General features: G+C 48.3%; 8 protein-coding genes across 8 annotated transcripts; 2 read left to right on the forward strand and 6 right to left on the reverse strand.

Annotated features, from left to right (window-relative positions):
• Window positions 1–1,480: 1,480 nt before the first annotated feature.
• Window positions 1,481–2,634, reverse strand: A1O9_09845 (alcohol dehydrogenase (NADP+); the record flags this gene model as incomplete). Its single annotated transcript, XM_013401186.1, has 2 exons — window positions 1,481–2,506; window positions 2,560–2,634. The coding sequence occupies 2 exons, from the start codon at window positions 2,632–2,634 to the stop codon at window positions 1,481–1,483; spliced, it is 1,101 nt and encodes a 366-aa protein (XP_013256640.1).
• A 1,121-nt stretch (window positions 2,635–3,755) lies between these two features.
• A1O9_09846 (uncharacterized protein) lies at window positions 3,756–4,262 on the reverse strand (the record flags this gene model as incomplete). Its single annotated transcript, XM_013401187.1, has 1 exon — window positions 3,756–4,262. The coding sequence occupies one exon, from the start codon at window positions 4,260–4,262 to the stop codon at window positions 3,756–3,758; it is 507 nt and encodes a 168-aa protein (XP_013256641.1).
• A 2,054-nt stretch (window positions 4,263–6,316) lies between these two features.
• Window positions 6,317–7,105, forward strand: A1O9_09847 (uncharacterized protein; the record flags this gene model as incomplete). The annotated part of the gene is made up of 2 exons (XM_013401188.1): window positions 6,317–6,713; window positions 6,798–7,105. 2 exons carry the CDS (start codon window positions 6,317–6,319, stop codon window positions 7,103–7,105), a joined length of 705 nt encoding a protein of 234 aa, XP_013256642.1.
• A 157-nt stretch (window positions 7,106–7,262) lies between these two features.
• On the reverse strand, window positions 7,263–7,931 carry A1O9_09848 (uncharacterized protein; the record flags this gene model as incomplete). The annotated part of the gene is made up of 1 exon (XM_013401189.1): window positions 7,263–7,931. One exon carries the CDS (start codon window positions 7,929–7,931, stop codon window positions 7,263–7,265), a length of 669 nt encoding a protein of 222 aa, XP_013256643.1.
• Window positions 7,932–8,680: 749 nt separating this feature from the next.
• On the reverse strand, window positions 8,681–10,562 carry A1O9_09849 (uncharacterized protein; the record flags this gene model as incomplete). Its single annotated transcript, XM_013401190.1, has 3 exons — window positions 8,681–9,932; window positions 9,980–10,267; window positions 10,324–10,562. 3 exons carry the CDS (start codon window positions 10,560–10,562, stop codon window positions 8,681–8,683), a joined length of 1,779 nt encoding a protein of 592 aa, XP_013256644.1.
• Window positions 10,563–11,416: 854 nt separating this feature from the next.
• On the forward strand, window positions 11,417–15,630 carry A1O9_09850 (uncharacterized protein; the record flags this gene model as incomplete). Its single annotated transcript, XM_013401191.1, has 3 exons — window positions 11,417–11,518; window positions 11,591–12,518; window positions 12,581–15,630. The coding sequence occupies 3 exons, from the start codon at window positions 11,417–11,419 to the stop codon at window positions 15,628–15,630; spliced, it is 4,080 nt and encodes a 1,359-aa protein (XP_013256645.1).
• A 334-nt stretch (window positions 15,631–15,964) lies between these two features.
• A1O9_09851 (uncharacterized protein) lies at window positions 15,965–21,920 on the reverse strand (the record flags this gene model as incomplete). Its single annotated transcript, XM_013401192.1, has 2 exons — window positions 15,965–21,487; window positions 21,543–21,920. The coding sequence occupies 2 exons, from the start codon at window positions 21,918–21,920 to the stop codon at window positions 15,965–15,967; spliced, it is 5,901 nt and encodes a 1,966-aa protein (XP_013256646.1).
• An 806-nt stretch (window positions 21,921–22,726) lies between these two features.
• Window positions 22,727–24,157, reverse strand: A1O9_09852 (uncharacterized protein; the record flags this gene model as incomplete). Its single annotated transcript, XM_013401193.1, has 2 exons — window positions 22,727–23,140; window positions 23,186–24,157. 2 exons carry the CDS (start codon window positions 24,155–24,157, stop codon window positions 22,727–22,729), a joined length of 1,386 nt encoding a protein of 461 aa, XP_013256647.1.
• Between the last annotated feature and the right edge of the window lie 866 nt (window positions 24,158–25,023).

Raw genomic sequence — 25,023 nt, forward strand, 5'->3', positions numbered from 1 at the left:
AGACTGGATCATGGACGATGGTGGAGGGTTTGGATAAGCAACGCAGCGCGGAGCCACGGGAGCCGCCAATGGCACTGACCGCAGGCAGCTCCCTGGTCCCCTGGCCCCTGTCCCCTGTTCTCGTCCACCGCGTTGCTTGGTCCCCAGTTGGTCCCCAGCAGCCCCCTCGGCCCCCCGGGGCGCTACCCAGTCAGGCCCGGGCACAATCGTCATAGGCGTGGGTGATGGGCGTCCGGAAGTGAGATGAATAGGTGCCGCGCTGCAGCTTGTCGCAGCCATCCCTCCTAGAAGATCCGCCCAGACGCCCCTAACTTAGCGAGGGCGCTTCTTCATCATCACAATGTGAGCAATGCAGGTCCTAGCAAACGAAAACGGGGTGCTCATCTAATGGGCTCCGAAGGGCTGGTGATAGCGGCCAGGGAAATACGAAGACTCCATAGCCTTTGACCAAATTGAGGGAAACGAGGTTGAAACAGGCGGCGGTGCGGGTCATCAATAAAGCCTCTTAACGCTGCCGATCTACCGCCTTTAAATCTTCCGAATGATCGACGCTGTTCCAAATCTCCAACATCCCGCGCTTCTGGCACGCTCTGGTCGATCCTCTTTCAAAAATAGAGCTTAGATGTGTTCGCTTAGTATGGTTTCAATAGAGCGAGATCACGTATAGAAGTCGCCAATTTACACAGGACTATGAGATCCTTTTCCAAGACTCTGCCACATATTGACAAGACACCAGGCACCTGAACGGAAGGACATTAGGAAGACAAAGTCTCTCCGGTGGGGTCAACGTTGAGGTCGAATAAAGAAAGCCACGGCGGAGCTCTGGAAAATTGTGCGAAGAACAGGGAACCCCGGTGCGGCAGTCTGGCAATGGTGCTGCATACGGAGTACTGAGTACGGTGTGCAGAGCACGAGCCTCGGGTGCTTCATGGGGCCAAAGGGGCGTCCCGGGCGGCTTCCGGGGGGGCTTCCAGGCTACGGATCCCCTGCTGTACGACCCAAAACCTCGCTCACCAATCTGTGCGCCTCTTATATAATTAGTCCATGAAGTAGCAGGGGTGGCATTCTAAGGCAAGGCCCTCGATAACCCTGGGAACGCATCACACTTGTCACCGCCGCTCCTACGCTCACAGCGAAAATGGTTTCTTCCTTTCTCAAAATATCTTCTATACGACCGGCATATTTTGACAGATGTGTGAGGGCGCCCTGCAAGCCTCCCACCGCCGAGGTAGGTCTTGCCAGTGCCTGTGGCGTCCTTCTGCAGCCCAGAGAGCCGGTACATGCAAGACATTCTATCTCACCACGTCTTCTGCAACGGCGATGTGCCTCAGGGATGCCGAATCATATTTGGACTCCTGTATGCATTAAGAACGCCACAGTCCCACCTTGCCACTAAAAATTCCTCAGCTTCGTCGTGCGTCAAGTGTCAACTTCTTCAGCCAACCACCTGTTGAGCTCCAACCCGACTTATTGACCCTTCTTAGCCGCGACTACCAAAGGCCTTGTCATAATCTGTCAGGGTGAATCGGTATTTAACCTTGTTATCCGCCACTCGAGTAACCGCCTCTTTGCAACCGGTCTCTGAGATAGACACTGTTTCCACCATTGGGAATAGCTTCTTCTCCGCGGCAAGCTTCAACATCTCCAAGCATTCTGGTCGGTTGCCAATATGGCCGGCCCCAATCGAGCTACCATTGCTCATGAACATCTGTGACTTGATTGGCGGAAGGGCCTCATCAGGTAGTCCTACCTGGTGGAAAGTAGCGTTCACCTTACACAGCGACAGGTACTTGGCGAGATCGAACTCATGGGTCATATCCGCCGCATTGAGCACGAAGTCAAATCCGAACGCATATGGCTTCTCCCAGCCCTCCTCCGTGCTGACAACAAAATGCTTGGCTCCCAGCTTCTGAGCATCATCCTTTTTGCTCGGTGAGTGGGAAATAACAGTGACTTCTGCGCCCAGGGCATTGGCCCACATGACCGCAAAGTGTCCTAAGCCCCCCATCCCGACGACCGCGACTTTCTTCCCTGGCCCAGTTCCTGCCCGCTTCAACGGCGACCAAACCGTCAAGCCAGCGCACAACATTGGTGCCGCAAGATGAGAGGGAATGGCATCTGGAATGGGAAAGACGAAATATTCGTGAGCCCGGATATGCGATGCATACCCTCCCTGTGAGATGGTCTCATCGGGATCAACCTCCTTGGGATATGGTGCTCCGTAAGTATCGACCATGTGCGGACAATAGTTCTCGTTGTCGCTCTTGCACTGAGGACACTTCAAGCAAGCCCAAATCTGAGCACCGACGCCCACCCGGTCCCCAACTTTGACATCCTTCACTGCGGAACCAACCTTGACTGCATGGCCCACTACTTCATGCCCAACACAAATAGGGAGAGGAGCGTCACCCCAACCGCCGTTGACTGTGTGGACATCACTCCCACAAACGCCACAACACTCGATCTTGATATCGATGTCTTTGTCACCGAATTTTTTGGGTTTGAACTGGTCGATTGCAGTAAGTATTCCTGTAGTTATTACGCACGGGCCGTCCAAACCTCTTGCTTCTTGAACTCCGTCCACTTCTTCTGATCTTCGATCATGAATCCTTCGAAGGTGTCGGGGTATCCCATTTTGTGTTCGTCGGTGAATTTCTCTTCCTGGGAATGTCACGGGAATGCGGCGATTAGAAGTACGAGAAAGGGGAGTATAGGGAGAATTTGTTGGCTTGATATAGTAAATTTCTTTATCGTGACGTACAGTATTTGGTGGTGGAGACGACCTTCCTAATCTATGGTATTTGACGACACAACAATCGATTAAAATGGATGGCATGACCTCAGACCTCATTGCTGGACCCGGACCATTTCCAGACAGCCGATGTTCTCGTACTCGCACCGAAAAGTGACTCGGCAAAGTCCATCTTCGAGGCAGATCTCCCCGCGGCCACTGCGCAACACGAACCCCCCCCCCCCCGCCTGCAGCTGTCGGTAGACAATTCGACATCGCTTATCTCTGAAGGTCTTCATTCTCTGGTGGATCCAATGGTCTCGGATATGCATTCCCCGACTCAACAATCGAGAATGCCGGGGAAAATCGCCCTGAGCGTCACCATGACGTAACTCAAGATTTGCACGGTTGTTGTACCACAAATCATGATCTCGAAATCTCTATACCCATTCAACAATATCTAATTACCTGGGCAGAATGGCCCACACACACGCATTGACTCAGCTGCATGAGAACACTTTCTGTCGCAACCGACGTGGACGGGGTTGAACTCATGTCCGACCTCTAGCATTGTAGAGACCAGCACCAGACATCTGCCCCCGGGCTTTAACCAATCATCAACAGCCTCCAGCCGTGAGAAAATGAGATCCTCGGGAAAGGCTTCCGTAACAGCTGGATAAGTGTCTCTACTGAGGTAGCCTGGTCGGGAATGTAGGTGCCCCAGGAATGCATAGCATCACTCCCAGGCTTCGCTGGACCAGCGTGGTTAAGGGCAGCGGCTTTTATATCAACATATGTGATGCCTCTAAAGTCTAACATAATCGTAGTAGATCCTAATTTCAATGTCTAACATGGATTGATCAAGGCGACATCACGCTCTTCTCCCGCTGGCAATGTCCACATATCCCCGTTGAGACTTGCGAAAACACCCCCGTTAGTCTAGATTGAGACTCACCGGCTGACACTGATATCCCAAATCATATCCCCATTTCCATCCCCATTCCCATCCCATCCCTACTATTAATCAAGCCAGCGTTTTCCCACTCTGCCAGAACAGGTAAAAACACGTGAAATTCCCCGCCCACCACGCCAAACTCCTAACCCACGAATACCTCCGCCTCTCAGTCACCAAATACGCCGCGACATACACGCCCCTCACGAGCGTATAAACTGCACACGCACGGTTGACCCTCGCATTACCCACACCGCCGACGGTCGCAAATATCACCGCCGCGAGGAACACAGGATAGTTTTCGACAGAGTTTGCGTGCGCGGCTTCGTTGCGTTTCAGCAGGTTGAGCTCGCGACGCGTGATTTTGCCGTCTTGGACGGCCTTTTCGCCGTAGTGGGAGACGTCTTCGCGCGGGCTCGTGTTGTTGTCCATCCCGTAGCCGATCTTGAGGGCCCGCGAGGACACGATCGCGTGTGCCCAGATGCAGGGGAAGATCGCGTAGTACGGGGCGTACTTCGCGACGGGGAGCCCTTGCGTCCTTGTGGTGTGCAGGCCGAGGGCTGTTGCCATGGTTGACATTGTTGTTGAGTGGGATGTTTGTAGGGATAATTCGGTCTGAGGGGTTGTTCCAAATTCCGACTTCGAGATAGAAGAAGAGAAGAAAAGATTGATACGTGTTAATTGTATATCTTATCTCCTTAGCTGGAATCAGGCACCCTGTACATAAAGCCAAGGAGTGAAGCTCATTCTATGGTAGCATTGTTGTATCTCGGATCGAGTGGTACTGTAGGCTAGTAGCACAAACTATACGAGTACTCCCCATCTTGCTGACCTCAAAAGCCATGTCAGTTGTTGCGTTTGTTCCTTCTTGAGCACCCAGGTACCGAGTAGTCTTTCAGTCGCTCGAACCAATGGCGCACATGACACTCGATGCAGGAAATCGGTGCAGTAAGCCGTATGAGGTCTGTACCTCGCTAGGCTGCTTGGATCAGGGCGGGCTCGTCAAACGCACATCGTGTCGGACGCGCGGCAGCCCGACTATCAGGAACAGTGACACCACTGCCAGGTATGCATGAGTCATCTGCCCTGTTTGCAACTTTTTGGTATTTTCGCTTTTGGTTTTCGAAAGAACATGGAAGCCAGAGGAGATGGGTAGTGGTAATCTTGAGGAGCCATAAGCTGTTGTTCTTGGAGCTCAGGAGTGTGTCGTAAACAGTATATTAGCGGAACGCCGGGTCAATCCTCATCGAGCCCCAGGCTCCTGGTGTCAGTATTGCCAAGAAAGGGCAGGGTCAGGTGACTCGAGTTATTTCGTCCATGCCTAGCCGTGCCGAGTCACGTGCCATAGTGAACGTACTTAAAGCAGCCACCGGTTCTCTTTATTTGGGGAAGAGGGTAATGCCGCCCTGTACCTACACCTGTTCAAAACCCCGCTCGCGCGAGCAGGGTGAAACAGCGCCTGTTACTCAACCCATCGTGGGAGCCAACGCGGGTTCTGCTTCACTACTCTGTCGTTGCTACTGAAATAGTACCTTTTGTGCCATACTCGTTCATGGAAACAGTGCAAAGCCTATAGTTGTGCTTTGCTTGGCGAGTTTGGGGCGACTCTGAGCAGATTTTGAAGTTGAGAGTCCCTCTTTCCAATGGAACTGAAGAAGGAGTTGAAATCGAAATAGGCATTTGGATTCAACCCCTCCCTGTTCTGCCAGCCTTGGCTCGCCCCCGCGTCACTCCACTCATGAACCCTGCCTCTGGTAGACCTCCCTCGTCACGACACAGCATCTTAGATGCACATTTTGGCCGTAGCCCTGCTTCTCTCAGTTTCGCAACACCTCCACGAAGAGCTGTGCTCCCGAAAACATTCATTAGGCTTCATGCACTATGTTGACCCATCCGCATAGCATCATCTAGATTCAAAATCGGGACATTCACAAACCATCCATGATAACTATTACGTACGGACTTCGGCACAGGATCCAAACCTGATTCATAGAAAGAAACTCACTAGTAGAAAACTCCGTAGCCGCAGAGACTCGAGAGTCGGATAGTTTCTTCATTTACGAGGAAATACGTAATTATTTACGCGACCAGTGTACCGGTCTTGATACAGTACAGTGTACTGAATACACAGGTTGGCATTAGAAATCCGGTAAAGATGAAAACGAGAAGTACGAGTAATGTGTGCATCAATGTCGCATGAGGCATAGTGCACACCATCAATCGCCACAATTATCCGAGATACGTTCTGCTCCGCCGGTTCGCATGCCAAGTTTTGCCATGCCCACGCGCCAAGATCAGGACCGGAGATGCCTTGATCTCAACGTGACGTCCAACGTGATGTCTACAAATCATAGGTGCAGTAAAGTGATTCATGCAGCTCCGGAAGGAAGTAAAGCTTAATAAAGAGTGTCTCTCTTCGCGATTAGAATGGTGGGAACACTGAGGTCTTGTCCGAGATCGGTCGGCCCTACGATCGAGTGAAGTTGTGAGCAGGATGATACAGTTCAGTTGCCCGAGCTACGGTAAACAACGCTGCGCGTGGATAGTCGACTTTCTCACTCCAGAGTTGTTTGAATGTACTCTTATCCGAAATTGGATCTGCATACGACGTGGCATCGAGCTCTGATGCCAACATGGGTGTTATCCTACTACCAGCGTTGATATCGGATATTGAGAAAGTGTACGATGTTTATTTCGCAGCCTTTAATAACGAGCCAATGGGAGAGATCATGCTCAGCATACTTTTCCCTGGAGGCATTACCCCGGAGTTCCGAAAGGAGCATACCAAAGCAACTCGAGACTGGTGGCATAAAAGCACCACCCAATACACAGTAAAGGTGGTGGACGTTGATAGTGGTGAAATAATTGGCATGCTGCTTGTTGATGGCTTTCTACAAGAGCGCTCTGTGGAAGAACGACAATGGACTGGGATACCTTGGCTTGAAGGTGCTGAGAAAGAGCGGGCTGAGGCCATCACCCGCCCGCTGTGGGAGATGAGAGAAAAGCTGTTTGGCGGAAGAAAATATATCTGTAAGTGCCTGTGTTGCGCAACATCATTGTTGCTTTCCTTTTGAATGGAGACTGTATGGCCATGATGACTAATAGAATATCTAGATGTCCACGTCGTAGGAATCACACCGTCCTTCCAAGGTCTCAAGGCCGGGGCAGCTATGATTGACTGGGGCGTCAGAGTAGCGGATACTTCGAATTTGCCAATCTACATTGAGGCTTCCCCTTCCACATGGACACTGTATGAGCGTTTTGGGTTTGAGAGAATAGGAGAAAAGCTAGTACACTCAAAGGAGCTTACCCGGACTGATGACGATATTGAGGTGCCTCTAATGGTCAGAATGCCTGCTATCGCACATGGCAAGAAATTTGATGATTGGAGAGCTGAGGGATTTCCACCCTTCCAAGAATAACAACGTTAGAGGAGATAATGCTCACACTTGCTAATTCAATCAAGATAACCGCCTAGAAGTAAGTGCTAAGTGCTGGTGTCGGTTTCGTTTTGACATTGAACGAATACCAATTCTGTTTGTTTCTCATCAATTAGCGTCAAATTCCTACCAAGACGTTTCAGACTTTTGTCTTAGCCCATTTGTTCAGCGCTTCATCGCTTGCTAAGAACTGTTTCAAAATCGTCACAATCCTTTTCAAAGACGTAGCCCATTGCTTCATTTTAGTATCACCAGTCTCTGGATCGCCATGTTCCCCAATTAATGCTTGATAGAAGTTTCGGCGTTTCGGCGCGGCATTCAACGCAGCCTTGAAGATCAGTCGAATGAAGGCATTGTGATAAGGCTGAAGGGTAGTCTCGTAGCTCTCCTTGAATGAATTGGCCAACTCTTTGTTGTTGCATTTTGCTGATGCTTCGGATGCGGCCACTTGCATTTCGATCATGAAAACCTCGGTCATAAAATCCAGAGCTCGCACGATCCATATAATGCCTTCGGTCGCCGGTTGGGCCTTGAGAGAAAGTTCGGCTCTAACTAATGATTGTAAAGTCCCGGAGGCCTCTGGCGCTTGTTGTTGTCTTGTACGTACTCTACGCACATTGAAAAGCAGGTCTTGCTTTATAGGCGTGAACATTGCGGATCCTAGAAGGTCGAAGATTGTCGTCATGCTCTCTGTTGCTTCAAGAAATTCAGTTGTCGAGACTTCCTGATCAATGGAGATCGTAACATCGCTGAATTGCACGTTTGGAGTATCAAACCAAGTCCTTCCAGAGGTATTATCATAGGCCATTGTGTTTCTGATCCGCATCGTGCCTAGAGGCACAGTGTTGTTAATAAGATTCCCACCACTGTTACAACTGTGATTACACTTGGCGTGAGTAGAATTTATCGGATTTCAGTCCGACCAGACTAAATGAGAGAATTAGTGTGAAGTTTGGAAGGTCAGCTTGCTATCCGACATCGCAATTCAGGCAAAAGGTCGACATGATCCCAGAAACGTCATAAATTTGACCCTCTCTTATTGGGAAGCGAAAAGCGATTTATAAGTACGATTTCTCAACAATATGGTCTGGATTTCTCTAAGCATTCACCCGTCTACTCTTGCTGTAAATCTTTCATTGAAATTGACTAGATCTTATTTCTCAGGCATTGATTAACTTCTGGTGGTAGACCATGCTAACCCACATGTAATTCAGTCAACGCGGAATACTCGAGGCCAAGGTCTTCGCACCTGTTTGGAGCGAATTGCAAATCATGGACTAAACGGGCTGAGCCCGCTGCGACAAGAGACAGAGATCTACAAATGGCAGAGTTCATTTGGTAGTTCAAGGGATTCTTGATACGAGTACTGTCTACGAAATATGAGCGAGATGGCTGAAAGTTAACGTGAGCCTGACAAGCTATTGCGAAATGCCGCGTGGGTGAAAAATGGCTTCTAGGACGACACAGGTCTCGCTAATTCTTAGATTCCAAACCTCATGCAACGACCACTGTCTGAGCTTATTAAGAGCATCTTATTGCCAGAGCGGATATTATATCCTAGACAACCATGCCCTTCACCTGTTTATTATCTTTGACCCTAATGTCCCTCCAGCATGCCACGGATACCAATGCACCCGCCAAGAGACAAAGGCTGGTAATGAGCATATATCGTTGCGCATCACCGTATGCTCGATTTATAGCATCCCTCGCAGCGGTCCCTGGCCGATAATACATCTGAGCAATGATGGATGCGTATACTTGGTCAGCATCCACATCTGGTGGCAAATACTTCCGAAGCGCCTCCGGGAAGACACTGGTCCATATAGCTGTCGCTACCGTCCCCCCCGCAGCGCTACCGATGCTTCCGAATAAATTGAGCACAGCAATAACTGCGGCGAGATGCTGCTGATCTGATGGTGCCATCATGGCCAGCTCTCCACAAAGAACTATCGTTCCTCCAGACACGGCAACAAAAATTTGGGTCATAATGATATATCCAATGTCGCTGTTTGGGCGCCGGAACTCGACCATAAGCCCAACCCCTAGCATCATAAGGGGAATGGCGAAGTACAATGCTAGCCATTTGAACCTCCCCGTCCAACGCACCAGTAGGCCAACGACAAGTGCAAATAGACAGGAGCCAGTCCGATATATTCCGTTAATGTACGTCGCGTTCGTGACACTCTGATTCCAGACAATCTGCAACATAGAAAAGAAATAGCTCCCCCACACCATGGAATTGAAAAACACAAAGACGAACATCAGTCCGGCACTGAACACGGTTCGATCCATGAGAATTTCGAATGGGATAAACGTCTTAGGTGCCCAGAACTTCTCGTAGGAGGCAAATAGAATAAGCAAAGCTCCACCAAAAGTGATCATGCAGATGATCATTGGAGACCTCCACTTTTCAGATTGATACGAATAAAGGCTGAATGACAGGAGGAATAATGACATGCCTCCAGCAAGTAAAACGATACCCACAAGGTCAATATCAATAGCATACCGTTTCAAAGATCGAAAACTAACCTCGATCTTTTGATGTTTGATGATGCCTGCCTTTTGTGCCTTTTTCTGATGGTATAAGAAGAGAATAATCAGGGGAGCAACAGCCACAGGAGCCGCTATGGCGAATGCGCCGAACCCCCATCTCCAACCAGGTCCACTGATTATGCTCTGGGAAACTGGTGCACCCAGCCAGGTAGTTGCTATATATGGAGTCGTAGCAACAGCTAGCATAAGAGAACGATTCTTTAGAGAGGAGGTATCAGCAATGAAAACAGTCAAACAGTAACTAACGCCCTGAGCACTGAGTTGGGTCAGTGACGAACGTATCGACAAGTGGCTTCAGCTCACCCAGTGACTGCAAATACTTGTGCTGCTGCGTAAGTTTGGACACTGTTACAAGCAGCCATCATAATAAAGCCTATCGTCCAAATGAAGGTCATGAGCCCGATTCCCTGAGGCCTGCCCCATGTGTCGAGAATCTTAGCGGTCGGGATCTTTGCAACTCCGCCTATGATGCTCGACATGATGTTTGTAGCCGCTGTCAGGGAATGTAAGGAGAATGAACTCGTAACATATGGATTCAAGGAACGGACTACAACCTCCTGGAGCGAGGCGACAAAATAGATGAGGAATATACTGACCATGGTTCGTCAGCATATTGACTGATAACCTTGGCCTCTGAGAAGACTTACAAGACATGTGCTGCTATGAGATGCTTCCTACTCCAGACTGCCGCAGCGGCCTGTATTTTCTGAACACCGGCTTGGGCATCATGTGAGATATGTTCCTCATTATCGCGGCGAATATTCTCATTGTCACTGTGCTGGTTGCTTTCTTTTTCACTGGAGGGACTGAATACTGCTGCAGATTTTGCAATTTTGTGTTGCGAGTCTGATATCTCAGTGGCATTGTAGATAGTAGAGTTGGGCATGATTATTCAAGGCATGCTAATAGTTGAGAGTAAAGACTTGCCCTGCCTGGAAAACCGCAGATTAGTCTTCGCCGCAAAACCTTAGTCGCAGCCCAGTGATATTATTTACTGCGTCAAGCAAGCTACTCCACACTCGTGCCACTTTCGCTTGTCATGCCTTGGCAGGTTGTACAAGGTGTTCTTTCTTCTGCTGATGTTTCTGGGACCGACTTCGGCACAGCATGCATGCGCCGACATCGATCATGCAGAAGGTGGTTTGCTCCCAAAGAGGCAAGGGATTAAAGCGGTAAAAACAGGCCGTGCCTACCTTTGCCCGACTCTTAAGTCTCCTTGGCATTCGAATTCGCTTCCTGCACCAGGATCTGATGTGGATAAATTCAACGAGAGTGGGACAGCAGTTTTAATACCGCTAGTAAAGTATTAGTTCCGTATTCCCATCCACTCTCCCTACCGAAAATCATGTCAAAGCCACCGACAAAAGAAAACTTGATCAGTAGGTGTCCCTCAGCATTGTGTCTTCAATGGTTGTAAATTTACTTTGGTCGTTGTGACTCCGAGGTTCAAGCAGAATGCAATCGGAACAGACTTGTCCACAATTCGGCATGTGGTTATCCTTCTCGGAGTAGCGGACTATCGTCGGTAATGAGCCTTTTGTTTGGGCTGTGGGTATTTGCAGACTCTCAAAGGCCTTGAGGCATTGGCAAACCTTGGGAGTAACGAAATTCAGTTAACACTGGTGTGAGGAAGAACTGCTGCCTCCGATCATCAATACATTGCCAGGGAGACTCTGGCACCACAGTTATGGTCAAAAAGCCTTAAGTACCTGCCTGCTGCAGACGCTAGAGGTCACTGTCATGGCCGCACGATTGTTGGGAAAGATGGTCCTAAGTAAGCGTCACAGAGAGAAGCGTCACAGTGACGAGCTTGATGACAAGAAAGGTGGGCAATCCAGTTCGGTTAGTATGATTTTCCAATAAGCAAACATTCATGACGACATTAGAAAACCATTGGACTAACTTTTCATGAAGTCAATACTCGCATATTTTCGACTCATTCGTTATGCTGGGACAACATGGCTAGACATTGGCCTCACTATTGCTGGCACTCTGTTTGCTGCTGCTGCGGGAGTTCCATGGCCTCTCATGGCCATTCTATTTGGCGAGCTTATCGATGAAATCAATGGAGTGGCTTGTGACGCCGATGATGATGTTCGTGGCACACCACATGAACAGGAAATTAATCGCAAGGTCGTCCAACTTGTTTACATCTCCGCTGTCGGTCTCGCTTTGATGTTCGTATACTTCAACTGCTGGAGTGTTTTCAGCCATAGGCTTGCATATCGCCTCCGCGAAGACTATTTTCGAAGTCTCCTGAAGCAAGATCAAGAATTCATTGACAAACACCAAGCTGGTGAAGTCTCCTCCCGACTCAACACTGATATTCAGACCATCCAATCAGGAACCTGTGAGAAGGTGGGAATGATAATCGCTGCTCTATCCTTCCTTGTGACGGCATATGTGGTTGCCTTCATCAAGCAAGCTAAACTGGCTGGAATGCTTGTACCCCTGCTACCTGCTTTTCTTCTCGTAACTCTGGTTGGTGGGGTTTTCTTTCAAAAATATGCAAGCTTGATGACAGATGCCACAGCGGCCGCATCCAATATCGCCGCCGAGACTCTGTCACATATCACTCTTGTGAAGGCGTTCGAGGCTGGGCCACGTTTGGAGTCCAAATATGCGAAGCACATGCAAATCGGTCGCGCCTACGGTATCAAGAAAGGCTTGGTTGCAGCAATCCAAGCAGGCTTGATTTATTTCATTGCCTACTCCGCACAAGCTCTCAGTTATTGGCAGGGTAGCCGGATGATCGTAGACTTGATCAGAGGGTTGATAACGGGTAGTGGAGGTGGGTCCACCGTTGGAGATATATATACAGTAGTCTTTATTCTCATCGATGGTATGCCGCCCGATTCTTCTCGCAACTGTTCCCACTTGAACTGACTTTCTTCACTCTGGCAGCCTGCGTTATTCTCGGTATCACCGCACCTTTCATACCCCTCCTTGGAGCTTCTGCTGCAGCATTCGAAAAGTTGAAAAGAGATATCGACCACAGATCACTTATTGATCTCAGTTCAGAAGCAGGCATTGCATTGGATTCCGACTCCCCAGGACTCATTGAGTTCTCAAATGTATCTTTTGCCTATCCCGCTCGCCCAGATGATATTGTGTTGCACAATATCAATTTGAAGTTCCCTACAGGAAAGCACACGGCAATTGTCGGCCCATCCGGCAGCGGCAAATCAACAATAGCAGCTTTGTTGGCCCGCCTCTATGACCCAATGGAGGGATGCATTTCAGTCGACGGGCATGTTCTCACGGATCTCAATGTCAGGAGCTTGCGGGCATTTATCAGTCTTGTCCAACAGGAGCCAGCACTACTCAACCGCTCAATCCTAGAGAATATAGCACTGGGTTTGGTCGACAGCAGAGCTCCCATTTCTCAAAGTTTAAAGCAAATGTTGGAAGGCACTTGCCTCTCAAAAATTGTGGCTGAAGGGATTGACAACCCTCGCACAGTGGCAAAGCACGGTGAAAGTATTGGTGAGCTCCTGGATTTGGTACGACGTGCAGCACGTCTTGCCGACGCAGACACATTTGTTCAGCTACTCAATCAAGGGTACTGTACACTGGTAGGGCCCGATGGTCAGCGTCTTTCTGGAGGGCAGAAGCAAAGGGTTGCAATTGCACGTGCGCTTGTTCGGGACCCTTGCGTCCTGATCCTAGACGAAGCAACAGCGTCTCTGGACTCTATGAGCGAGCATCGAGTTCAGAAAGCGATCAACGAATCAACAGGAAAAAGAACCGTTATCTCTATTGCTCATCGACTTTCCACTATCAAGGACGCAGATAACATTATCGTTCTTAGTAACGGAGAAGTTGTTGAGCAGGGTACATATGAGGATCTGAATTCCCGCTCCGGCGTCTTCACAAGAATGGTGACGTCTCAATCACTTGAACACGCGACCCACGATCCCCAAACAATTTCGACGCATCATATGCATTTTGACCCTAAAAACACGACATCAAACGATTTAAGTACACATTCTGACGACTGCCAATCAAGTATCAGTTTTGCTGGCGAAATGCTTCACCTTCATGCCGCAGAATCAGGAGATGGTGAAGCAGAGCCCAACGCATCAACACAGTCGGACTTATTCAGCATGGATTCTACCTTATCGCTTTGGATTTTGATAAAAGGTTTGGGCCGCTATGCCAGACCCCAATTGCCGTGGCTAGTCATCGCAGCCTTCGCTGCTGTAATAGTTGGCTTGACGTTCTCCTCCGGGGGCTTGATCTTCGGCAACACGGTCGGTGCCCTTAGTCCTTGCAACACCACCATCAACCATATCTTGTACATCGGAAAGTTTTTTGGCGGCATGCTGTTCATGATTGCTTGCGTGGAGTTTTTGGCCAACTTCGTTAGTTGGTCTTCCTTTGCTATTGTCTCAGAGCGACTTCTTTACACCATTCGGGTTCTCTCTTTCCGCTCCCTTGTGGAAAAAAGTGTCCAGTGGCATCAGTCAACGATCCAAAATCCGTCTGAGACGCTTTCTGTCATCACAAAAGATTGTGCTGCCATTGCTGGCTTCAGTGGTTCCACTATGGGAACCTTGTTTTCGATTTTGGTCAACTTCCTTGTGGCAATTATCCTTTCTCACATCATTGCATGGAAAATTGCCATTGTTTGTTTAGCAGTGGTCCCCATCCTACTGGGTTCTGGGATTCTGCAGCTATATAGCCAGTCGAGGTTCGAGGAAAAGAGCTCCAAGGCTCTCACAAGGGCAGTGGGAGTCGCGACAGAGACTGTCACTCTCTTCACAACCATTGCGACATTCTCTCTTCAGAGAAATATGTCCGAGAGCTTTATGGAAGCACTAAGTGCTCCTCGCAACGACATATTGCTTGGAAGCATCTACGCAAACATTTGGTTGGCAATATCAAACAGCATTGGCTTTTTCGTCTATGCTTTTGCATACTGGTGGGGGGCGCACCAGGTCATAAAAGGAGAAAATACGCAGAAGCAGTTCTTTATTATCCTTGTCGCAATGCTGGTCAGTGCACAACTGTGGGGACAAGCTTTTTCACTTGCTCCAGAAGTTTCCCGGGCGCGCTCGTCTGCATCTCGCATAATGAGTTTGATCGATTCTACATCGAGCAGAGATCATTGCGAAGGAGACGACGCCCTTTCACAAGAGAGCGGTGAAATTTCTCAAGATGTTGAGAAACAAGCAGGGAGGGTTTCCGTGAACCTTGCCAATTCTCAAAGAGGTGCCGCTGTATCATTCCGATCGGTTTGCTTTGCATATCCCTCAAGTCCTGATAGGAGTGTCCTACAGAACATTTCCTTTGAAGTTTCACCAGGACAACTATGTGGTCTTGTTGGACCATCAGGAGCCGGAAAATCCACCATCATCGACCTAGTACAAAACGTTTACAATGCGACCTCTGGAAGTGTGGAGATAGATGGCGTCAACGTTTCCCATAAGGACTTTCGCCATGAAATTGCGATCGTTCCACAGGAAAACGCACTCTTCAGTGGGACTGTATGGTTTAATGTTAGTCTTGGTGCGCGACCTAGTCAATCCGCCACAAATGAAGATATTGAGGAGGCTTGTAAGCTGGCAGGACTTCACGACACCATTGTAGGCCTACCGAATGGATATGAAACAGAATGTGGTCCAAATGGTTCGCACCTATCGGGTGGGCAACGGCAAAGACTCTCGATTGCCCGGGCGTTGGTGCGGAAACCACGACTTTTGATCCTGGACGAGAGCACTAGCGCCCTAGATGCTCAGACTGAACAAGCACTACAGGAAGGATTGGAAGGTGTCGTTCGCAAGTCGGGAATAACGGTGATTGCGATAACGCACCGACTACGCACGGTGCAGAAAGCCAATGTCATAATGGTTATTGAAGGTGGCAAGTTGATTGGATCTGGAACCCACGAGCAATTGTTGCACACAAGCGAGACGTACAGGACCAATGCAGAGCAACAAATGCTAAGATAGGAGACGACAGGCGATTGCCAATTCTAGATATTTTGGATACGCCGCTCTGCTGGTTGAGCATAGCCTTCTAAAGTGGGATCGCACGTAGAAGGAGATTGAAGGTCTTTTGAGAAAATTTATATGTGATTGGCATTTCCATAGATTTGCAGAAAACATTCTTACAGCTTCCTCTCGTACCAGTGATGCTTCCCATCTAGTGTAAGTGAAGCCAACTTAAGCGCGTAGACATGTGTCAATCTAGTCAATTTCCATTCTAATATTTAGACGATATTTGAAGTGGGACATACTTGAATACATATTGACGAGGGTCTACCGCAACATCGAACGCTGCAGTTCAGTAGAATGTCTCGCTCAAGTCAGCAGAAGCATCGTAGTTCGTATTCGCGGCAATGTTACTGTTTCCTCCATTTAGTGTCAAGTTTGTCCCTGGAGGACTGTGAATCTGATCTTCCAGGATGTCCTTAAATAAAGAGCTGCAGGGTTTGTTGACCAATTGATCCATACTGGCACCAATGTCTTCCAAAAGCGAGGTCGCAAAGCCCAGCCAGTCCTCGAATGTGACAATCTCTAATGTCATTGTGTTGTCTTTCACAAATGCTTGGATCTTCCATTCCCGTAGGGGTTCTGAGTGGGGATAAACCGTTTCTAACTGACTGGACGCGGATAGGAAGGATAGGTCTGTTACCTGGTCAACAGCCTGATGGACAACCGAGTCGAACCAGTCTACTGTGGCAGGCCAATCGGTACAATTTGGGACCACTTCGTTCATTCCTATGCCTTCGAAACGGCTGCTTGCAATATGCTGCTGCTGGACGAAGCATAAAAGTTCGAGCGCCGTCCAGTTCTCCTCAAACTTGACGCGAATTGGGATATACTGCCAGGTCGGTCCCATGACCATATCGCAACTCGGAAAGTTTAGATTTCGGCCACTAACGACCTCACCGAATGTGACATCACGGATAAATAATCGACGAGCGAGAGTAAGCGCCCAGGCTGCAGTAGGAAGAGTGGCAATAGTGATCTCTTTGTTGCGGCCAGTGATATCGAAGCTTTTGCTGAGGGAACCAATGCGGTTTGACTTGAGAACTATGTCGGGCCGCAGAATAGTCAGCGACGAACCTTTCAGCAAGTCCCTCCAGTAGGGGATGCTCTGAGGAATGTTCTCGCCTTGAATGTGGTACATATATGCCGAGAATGGCACCGCGGCCTTTATAGGTCTCCCCTCGTAGAGCGCGGATAGTTGATGTAAGAGTGTCGATAAACATATCTCATCGTATTGAGCATGAGAAATTTTCATTATCAAGGAGCTCTTTCCAAGGCCACCTTCCACGAAAAAGAACTTGATGAATTCCGAACCCAGTGGCATCCTTGTTTGGATATCAAGGTTGCATAATGCTCTCGAGAACTTCACGACATCACCGTCGATATGGAACTCCTCGACTGGCGCTCGTAATTCTTCGAGTACGACAGCGTAATAGTTCCCATCATGCCTGACGAAGACGGTTCGCAGGATTTCATTGTATAAAACCAGTTTCTGAATGCTCTCAAACAGCCGAACTCGATCCACAGGGCTGGCGAAGTGGACCAACTCATATCTCACTGAGTAACGTGGAAGCTGAGTAGTTCCCTTCACTGCAATGCTCTGTAGCGGTCGCGCCGGTAGAACATCCACAATCTTCCAGTTTGGTCGAACAAGGAGAGGTCGAATTACCTGGGACACGAAAGTGTTCGTATCTGCGGCGTGGATAGCTGAGAATGGTGTAATTTTGCTGGACTTTTCTTGAGGATGAGTAGCAGCAGTTAGGTTGTCCATCATTTTATCTAACTGCTTATGTGCGAATGCGTCAGCCACTGTCAGCCTGAATCCTTGCATCCGGATCTCAGAGACTAATTTCATGACGGCGATTGAGTCGCCGCCCAGAGCAAAGAAATCACTTCTCAGACCTATCTCTTGTTCAGGCACTTTAAGAATTCGACTCCATAATCGACGCAGGTGGTCAAGCTTGGGTGCCGGCTGTGGTGCATTGCTAGCGGTAACAGAGCTATCTTGTCGATCGAGACCATTTACAACTGTGCCCTCATATTTGTTAGGAGGTATTACCACCGCTCCGTTACTACTATAGTTGTCGAATCGTTCAGGAGCACAAAGACAGCCTTTTTCATAGGAGTTGTCATGAAGTCTTTCCAAGGTCCCATCTGGTGCGCTGACTGATAGTGTCGACGGCCTTGCAACAACAACAACATCAGTGAAGGGTTTGTCAATGATGCATTGAGGCAAAAGTGTTCCAGGGTTTTGTGGGTCCCGATCCCATGCTGGAGTCAGATGTTTCTCAGATAAACTCAGTTCCTTGTTGTCTATGCTGTACGGACCAATATCGCTAATCCATTGACGGTCCAGAGATTTTGAAAGCTGAAGGCTTGAAAGTTCCCTGTCTGCTCCGTTGCACAATCCCTGTACTGTTAGGCCAAACTCATTGAGGATGTTTTCCATGTGGGGTATATCGACAGTCTTGGAGTCAAAGCTTGCCATTGTTAAGAATCCTCGGCTATCAAGAGAACAAACCAGCATTAACGCGTAAGAATTGAACTTCAGCGCTTCCCTTGCAGCCTCAATATCGTTAGCTGGAACAAAGCCGAGAGCCGGATTTCGCTCCAAGTCCATTTCTTTCGTCTGAGCTTGTTCTGCGTTTGGATGTAATACCATGCCTGTTCGAAGCTCGCAAGCGTGAAGGGCATCAGGGCTGAGCCGCCTAATGTGCTGAAGGCCCATATGTTGGTAAGGGATACGAAGGATAGCTTGCTCGTGCACGGTTTGTAGATACTCTGTGATCTTAGAGCTCCAGTTCACATGAATTCGCGTTGGGATTGTAGTAATGAGAGGCCCCTCGATCTCTTCCACTCCTTGGACAGCAGAATCTCGGCCAGAGAGCGTTTCTCCAAAGATCGGATCATTACACGATGTGTATTGAGCTGCAACTAATGCCCAAGCTGCTCTAATTGCGACTGCTAGTGTGGTATACGAACTGCTAGTGCAAGGGAGTTGGGTGTAGTGCTCGAGGAGAGAATCCGCCTGAGGTCGGTAACCTGGGAATGGCAATGGGGGAAAGTGCTGACTTGTAGCTCCTTGCAACTGGTCTTTCCAATATTTAGCCGAGGTCGCGTGATCATTATTTTGGAGGTATTTAATGAAAGCTTTGAAAGGCATAGGCTCCTCGGTCCTCACCCCGTTATATGCTTCATTAATCCGGTGAACGATGAGGGGCATCGACCATCCATCATACAGAGCGTGATGCATCGTCAAGACGAGATGAATCTTCTGCTTTGTATCATCTTTGATAATGGCGAACCTTGCAAGGGCATCACCAAGCGCCATCTGCTTTTTGCTATCCTCTGACAAATACTCGTCAAGGCTATCGCTCAGAGTCCATGACAAATCACCCCGTACGATAACCTGCATCAGGCCGCGCGAAGGTACTTGCACAATGCGAGTACGTAGAATTGGACTAGTTGGAGATATATTTGCAAAGGCAGCTCTGAGTTGATGGGCGACTGAAAGACTGGGAACTTCGAGCACTCTTCGTGCAATGTAGGCATCTTCGACTTTGGCAGACAATGCCATGAATCCCTCCTGCAATGGGGTGCATGGATAGACATCTTCAACATCTTGAGAAGCAATGCTGCAGAGCCTCGCTACTTGGACTTTGGCATTATCTTCCTTCCAATCTACATCAAGTAGTGAAAAGGGACCGATCTCCTCAACTGCTTCGTAGTTGATACGAGAAATGCTTGACGCCATCTGTGAGAGTGTTGGAGTCGAAAATATCTGCGCAACTGTCAAGGACAGGCCTGCTTTTCGAGCAACGCCGACAAGCTTCATTGCCTTCAGCGAATCTCCGCCCAGGGCAAAGAAACTGTCACTTGTTCCTATTTGGAGACTTTCCCCAAGCAGGCTCTTCCAGATCTTCTGTAAAAGTATCTCCGTTTCCGTCTGAGGCTTCTGGTTGTCCACAACCCCTACCGCGTATTTTGCTAGTTGATGCAACGTCATAGAGCGTCCGATATCCTGGATCCGTTTCCTGTCGATCTTGCAAGAAACAAGTAGCGGCATGGTGGGCAGCGGAATATAGGCTATGGGTATCATGTAGCGGGGAAGGACCTCTGCTAAATAGGGATTGATGTGTTCAAGACAGCGGCAAAGCTCGCTTGAGAAAGGTAAACCTTCAAAGTTGAGTGGTGGTTGTTTTCTTTTATCCTCGGATACAAAAGCGACGAGCACTGGCTCACGGTCTTTGCTCCCAGGGGTGATAACATCTGCAGCAACTTGACTGCCTTCCGGCAACTTAGTCAACAGATGATGCTCAATTTCCGCCAGCTCCACTCGCTGTCCTCTGAGCTTGACTTGCCTATCCTTTCTTCCAACAAAACAAATATCTCCTGATCCATCTGGGTCATATTTCACGAGGTCTCCTGTTTTGTAGAGGCGACCGCGCCTGCCCGGCGTGATCTTGGATCCAGATAACAGCCACTCCGGATTTTCGATGAAGACCTCGGTGGTTTTTTGTGGATCATTGAGATAGCCGACACCTACTATCCCGCCTTCAACTAGTAGTTCACCGACTCCTCCAATAGGTGTTAATAGATTGTGATCATCAGGGTCAACAATCCATGTAACTCCACCAACAGCTTTTCCAATGCTGGTGTAAGATCTATCAACATGCACGTTATTGTTAATGGTGCAACCTACTGTGCATTCAGAAGGACCATATGCGATGATGAGCTTGGTTGTCTTGCTCCAGCTCAAAGCATCGGAGGTGGAGAGTGATTCACCTCCTAATCCGAGTACTTCTAGTGATGTCAGAGCATCGAGTGATAGAAGTCTTGCCACAGAAGGCGTTAAGTGCGCCATGTTCACATTCATCAATTTGATGGCGCCGTTGAGGTCATTAAGCCGTTGTTCTTCTGAAGGAACACATATGCACCCGCCCACTGAAAGCGTACAAAGCATGCAATCCAGACTCACGTCAAATGCGTATGAAGGGAAATCCAGTACTCTCGAATGCGGTTTGTATCCAACTGCCTCGGCTCTAGGAATTGCGCCGGTAGTAAAGTTAGCATGTGAGATAGCAATCCCTTTTGGTTTGCCTGTGCTACCCGACGTGAAGATAATGTATAGCAGGGACGATGGTGGCACAGATGGTAAAGAGAGAGGTCCAGTTTCTTTACTGTTTTGCCAAAGTCCTGAATCCACGACAGCTATTTGGGCGGCTGGTCCAATACGAGAACCCAATTTAGCATGCCTTTGAGAAGTCAAGACAAATTTGGCTTGGACTTCTTGGACTATTGTTGATAGCCGTGCTTCTGGTTGTGATGGATCTATCAGTACGACAGTACCCCCAGCTCTCATCACGGAAAGTAAGCCCACACTAGTCCACATCGACTTTTCGAAGCAAAGGACCACGAATGAACCAATTTCAACACCTAAGCGGCACAGTTGTTCGGAAAGTCGGCACGAAAGATGGTCGAGTTGTCCATATGTGAGTTCGCCATCCCATGACATCACAGCGGGCTTCTCTGGATGCTCAATCGCTTTTGCCACAATAATTTCATGCATGCAGCACTCTATGGTCGGTGGTACGACTTCATTCCAAGTCCATATCTCTTTCAACTCACTCTCAACGATCTGCACTGCACTTGTGAGAGTCTGCTCATTATTGGACAATATCGACTGCAGTATATCGATGAAAGCGGGGATTTGGAATTTCACCATATGTTGTATAGATTTAATGATTTGATCTGTGGTTGATAGGAGGAGACGTTGCCCTTCAATCTTAGCAGCGAGAAAGAGGGTTGTTGTTGACTTGGATAGGGTAATTTAGTGATTTGAAATGATCAGAAAGGGGACTCGAACTTACGCTGGCTTCTTTCTGAACTTGTCTTTCTTGCACTGTCATGCATATAAGCGAGCCAGGATTACACGCATTGTCGTGATCTCGCCGCAAAGCCTCGAGAGTTTTCAACGCCATACGTATGTTCGTGTTCCGATCAGAAAGATCTTTCATGTATATTTCCTTGGGGAACACCTGAGGTGAGGTTTCGTTGTACGGCGGCTCGTAAAATCCCCATGAGAATGAACTCCCTTCGTCGCTGAAATTACCTCTTGAGATCAGCAAGGCGAATGCAAGTATCAGGAAGTTCACTTGTTCATCCGAAGTCTTCGAACTTAGACTAGGAATGTCGTAAAGTAGTGCACTTTCCCATCGGATTTGTGTCGTATCAACGGAGCTGTGCATAGTAGCTACCTCGACTGTGTTGTCACTTTCTACTATAGGTTGAGGCTGTGGTAGCCTCGGGGGAAGCGCGTCAATTAGATTCGTCGACAGCAATATCATCTTGTCACATCATGCTCTGATCACTTCTTTCATTTCAATTTTCACAGGTCTTGTGAGCAACTGAGGCACGTGGCAGCTGTCGAAAGGTGCTGCGCCAGTGCTTCGATCTCCGATTTACGGTACATAGGTGGAACTCTTGGCTATTGGTGCTTGCCATGCACGCAATACGATGACTTCCTACAAGTAAATACTGAATGTCGGTAATGTCGGTAATGTCGGTATTGCCAAGCTACAATGTCTCGAAAGTATAGCTTCAAGGGCTCAATCTAGACTCCACACCAGTTACTAAATTTCGCCAAGGTAGGAAAAGTTTACTTACAGAGAAGCGATGGTCCGATAGTAATTAGAGATTGCCGTTATATCCCTTTACATCGATTGATTTTGTCATATTACACCTCCTCTCTTCCGATCCTACAATGTGCACACTAATTTATTGTTGCCTACCGTTTTCGTCTCGTCTCTATATAATTCTATATAAGCAAGTGAAATTCAGCAATGGCATAAAGAAGTAATGCTACTCATCGTAGTTCATATCGAACCTAGAAAGAAGGCAAACTATGATTTAGACCCCCAGGCCTGGCAAAGTGCCAAGGGTTGATTCAGGTAATTATAGTTGCAGAATTCAATACATGTAATGCAATGCCATTTGCATTATTTTCATTCCTCCCAGTTCTCATTTTTGCCATCCGATACCCTTCGTTTCGGATCTATAGTTTAGCCTGTATTTTCTCTTTTGCTCTGGCCTGTCTCCGTGTCTTCCGCGCCTTCAACAGGGACGCCTTAGCATTTGCGCCCTTTAACGCAAAAGTAGCTGTCTGGAAGAATCTGATCCGCTCACATCGCATGATAGCAGAACGTTTATGGGGAAGGTCTGCTAATTTGTGAATGTGAAAGCCATTAGCCATATCATAGCTGAGCACTTTTTCATTGCTGTAATTTGGCTCACCAACCACCGTGGTTGTTCGAGGGTCATCTAGGAAGAGATAGTGAATCAAACAAGTCCACCAAATTGAAGCTCGGTCTGGTCCCCGGTATCGCACATCTCCAACTAGCGAGTGCCTTCCACGGTCCCAATCACCGGGTGCAGGGGAGATGTAAACACCCATATGATCTTCCTGGAGCTTTGTAAGTATTAAGTCAGCAAAGATTGCGTGAAGGAAACTAACCTTTGCCCAGTATGTCTCAAAGTACGCAAAATAGGTTCCATTAAAGCGGGCTAGAATAGCCATCTGGTGTGCATCTTCGTCAATCTTCCGCAAGTACTCTCGATGCTGTTCTAAAGTACCAGTCTCATTCCAACTTCGAGATACTCTAGGATCATTCTGCCAATGATTAAATAGTTGCAGATGGGATTCATTCTGCCAGTCTAACTGGTCCATGGACAAGAACTCGTCTAGCTCTGGGATATAACGACTGTAGATGGTTGCGCTACGAGGTGGCTTCGGTGGTCGAACAGGGTGTTGTGCATGTACGGGACGACCTTCGGAGCTGAAAGTGACTGTATACTCTAAAGGATAGGCGGGGTATGCGGCTAGTGGCTTTGATAGGTGGCTGTAGAGACTTGGATGGCTCACCCAGACAGGACGTGTTCCAAACGGCGAGGCTGCTCCTTGCCAGAATGCCGAGCGAGAAACTAAGACCTGAGAGTCGGTTGGTGGATCTAGAGCATGTCCAGGACGAGATTGTCTAGGTCGTGGAGTTGCGATACCAGTAGCAAGGATCTCTGTCGCCAGGCCAACACTGCTGGTACCAGTAAGCCTAAGTCTGAATGCCTCATTTTCGGGGTATTGAGTAAAGATTGCATAGATTAAGGCCCAGATCTGACCAACGGAGGGAGCCTCAGCACCGCTCCACGAAACATAAGATAACAAATTCAGATGAAATCGGGCCCAAGCTGAGTTGTCATCTGCTTCTAATATGGTCGGGCTTGGGTCATTAATGAGGTCGCTGAATGCGAGTGAAGCGTTGTGCAGAGGCTCAGGAAGATTCTGTGAACCTGACAGCTGTTGTGCAGCGAGTACTAATTTTAGAGTGAGTATCTTGTTTGCTCCAGATGCAATCTCAATCTCATAGGTTGTTTTCCATGGCTCTGGTAACCTTACAGAATGAAGGTCCCAAGGAGCCAATTCAGCAGACATAGCTATCTGGGAAATCAACTCGATTCCCCAGAAGCTCGAACTTTCCTTCTGTCAAGGCGATTACCAATGTATTTGCTCAAGGAAGAGGTTGTTGAAAAGGTGACTTTTCCGAGCTGTCGCCGATGAGTTGTTGCTGTATCAAGTTTGTGTGATAAAACTATGAGAATTTCCAGGCTGTTGGCCATGGGACTTGTCAGTTACTGAAAGTGGCCGGTGACCTGGATGTCTTCGCACATTATGAAGCGTACTAAGAACGAAACTTGTCCATGCCAGAACTCATCAGCCGCGAACTGTGAAGTAGGTTGATAACTACCAAGAATCAACTTCAGTAACCAAGCGGAGTGTAAGGTAACATGGGGAAAGCAGAAAAGCGTAACTGTGTTTGTAATTACACTGTCTCATACTTTACACATACCGTCATTGTATTTACCTGTCACAATCTGTCTCACTGGTAACTTTCCTTTTCAAAGCCAAGGTGGTATTTCTGTGAACGAGTGCATCCGGTTTAGAATGGTCTTCGTCTGGAAGCAGGTGCAAGAGGATAGCTAGCTCGTGATTTCAACAATGGGTCCTGGGTAAGGAAGTTCTTACGAAACACGTTTACGAGAAGCCTTCAAGCACCAAGCCACCCAACGCTTCTTGGACATGCCCCCACGCCTTTCATCCTGCAATCAGAATGGTTCTTGTCTGATGCGGATCTTATCTTATCTCTGGTGATTGTATGTAGGTGCATACTCGGCAGACTTCACCCGGTAAGAATCATGCAGTTTGCGAGGCAATTGAAGCTTCCTACTGCGCTCAAAGTAGATGCTAGTAATTGCTACGATTTCCCGCTGCGAGATTTCCAATAGTAGGCACTGACACCT

This window comes from Exophiala aquamarina (assembly GCF_000709125.1).
Source record: "Exophiala aquamarina CBS 119918 chromosome Unknown aczIA-supercont1.11, whole genome shotgun sequence".
Taxonomy (NCBI): domain Eukaryota; kingdom Fungi; phylum Ascomycota; class Eurotiomycetes; order Chaetothyriales; family Herpotrichiellaceae; genus Exophiala; species Exophiala aquamarina.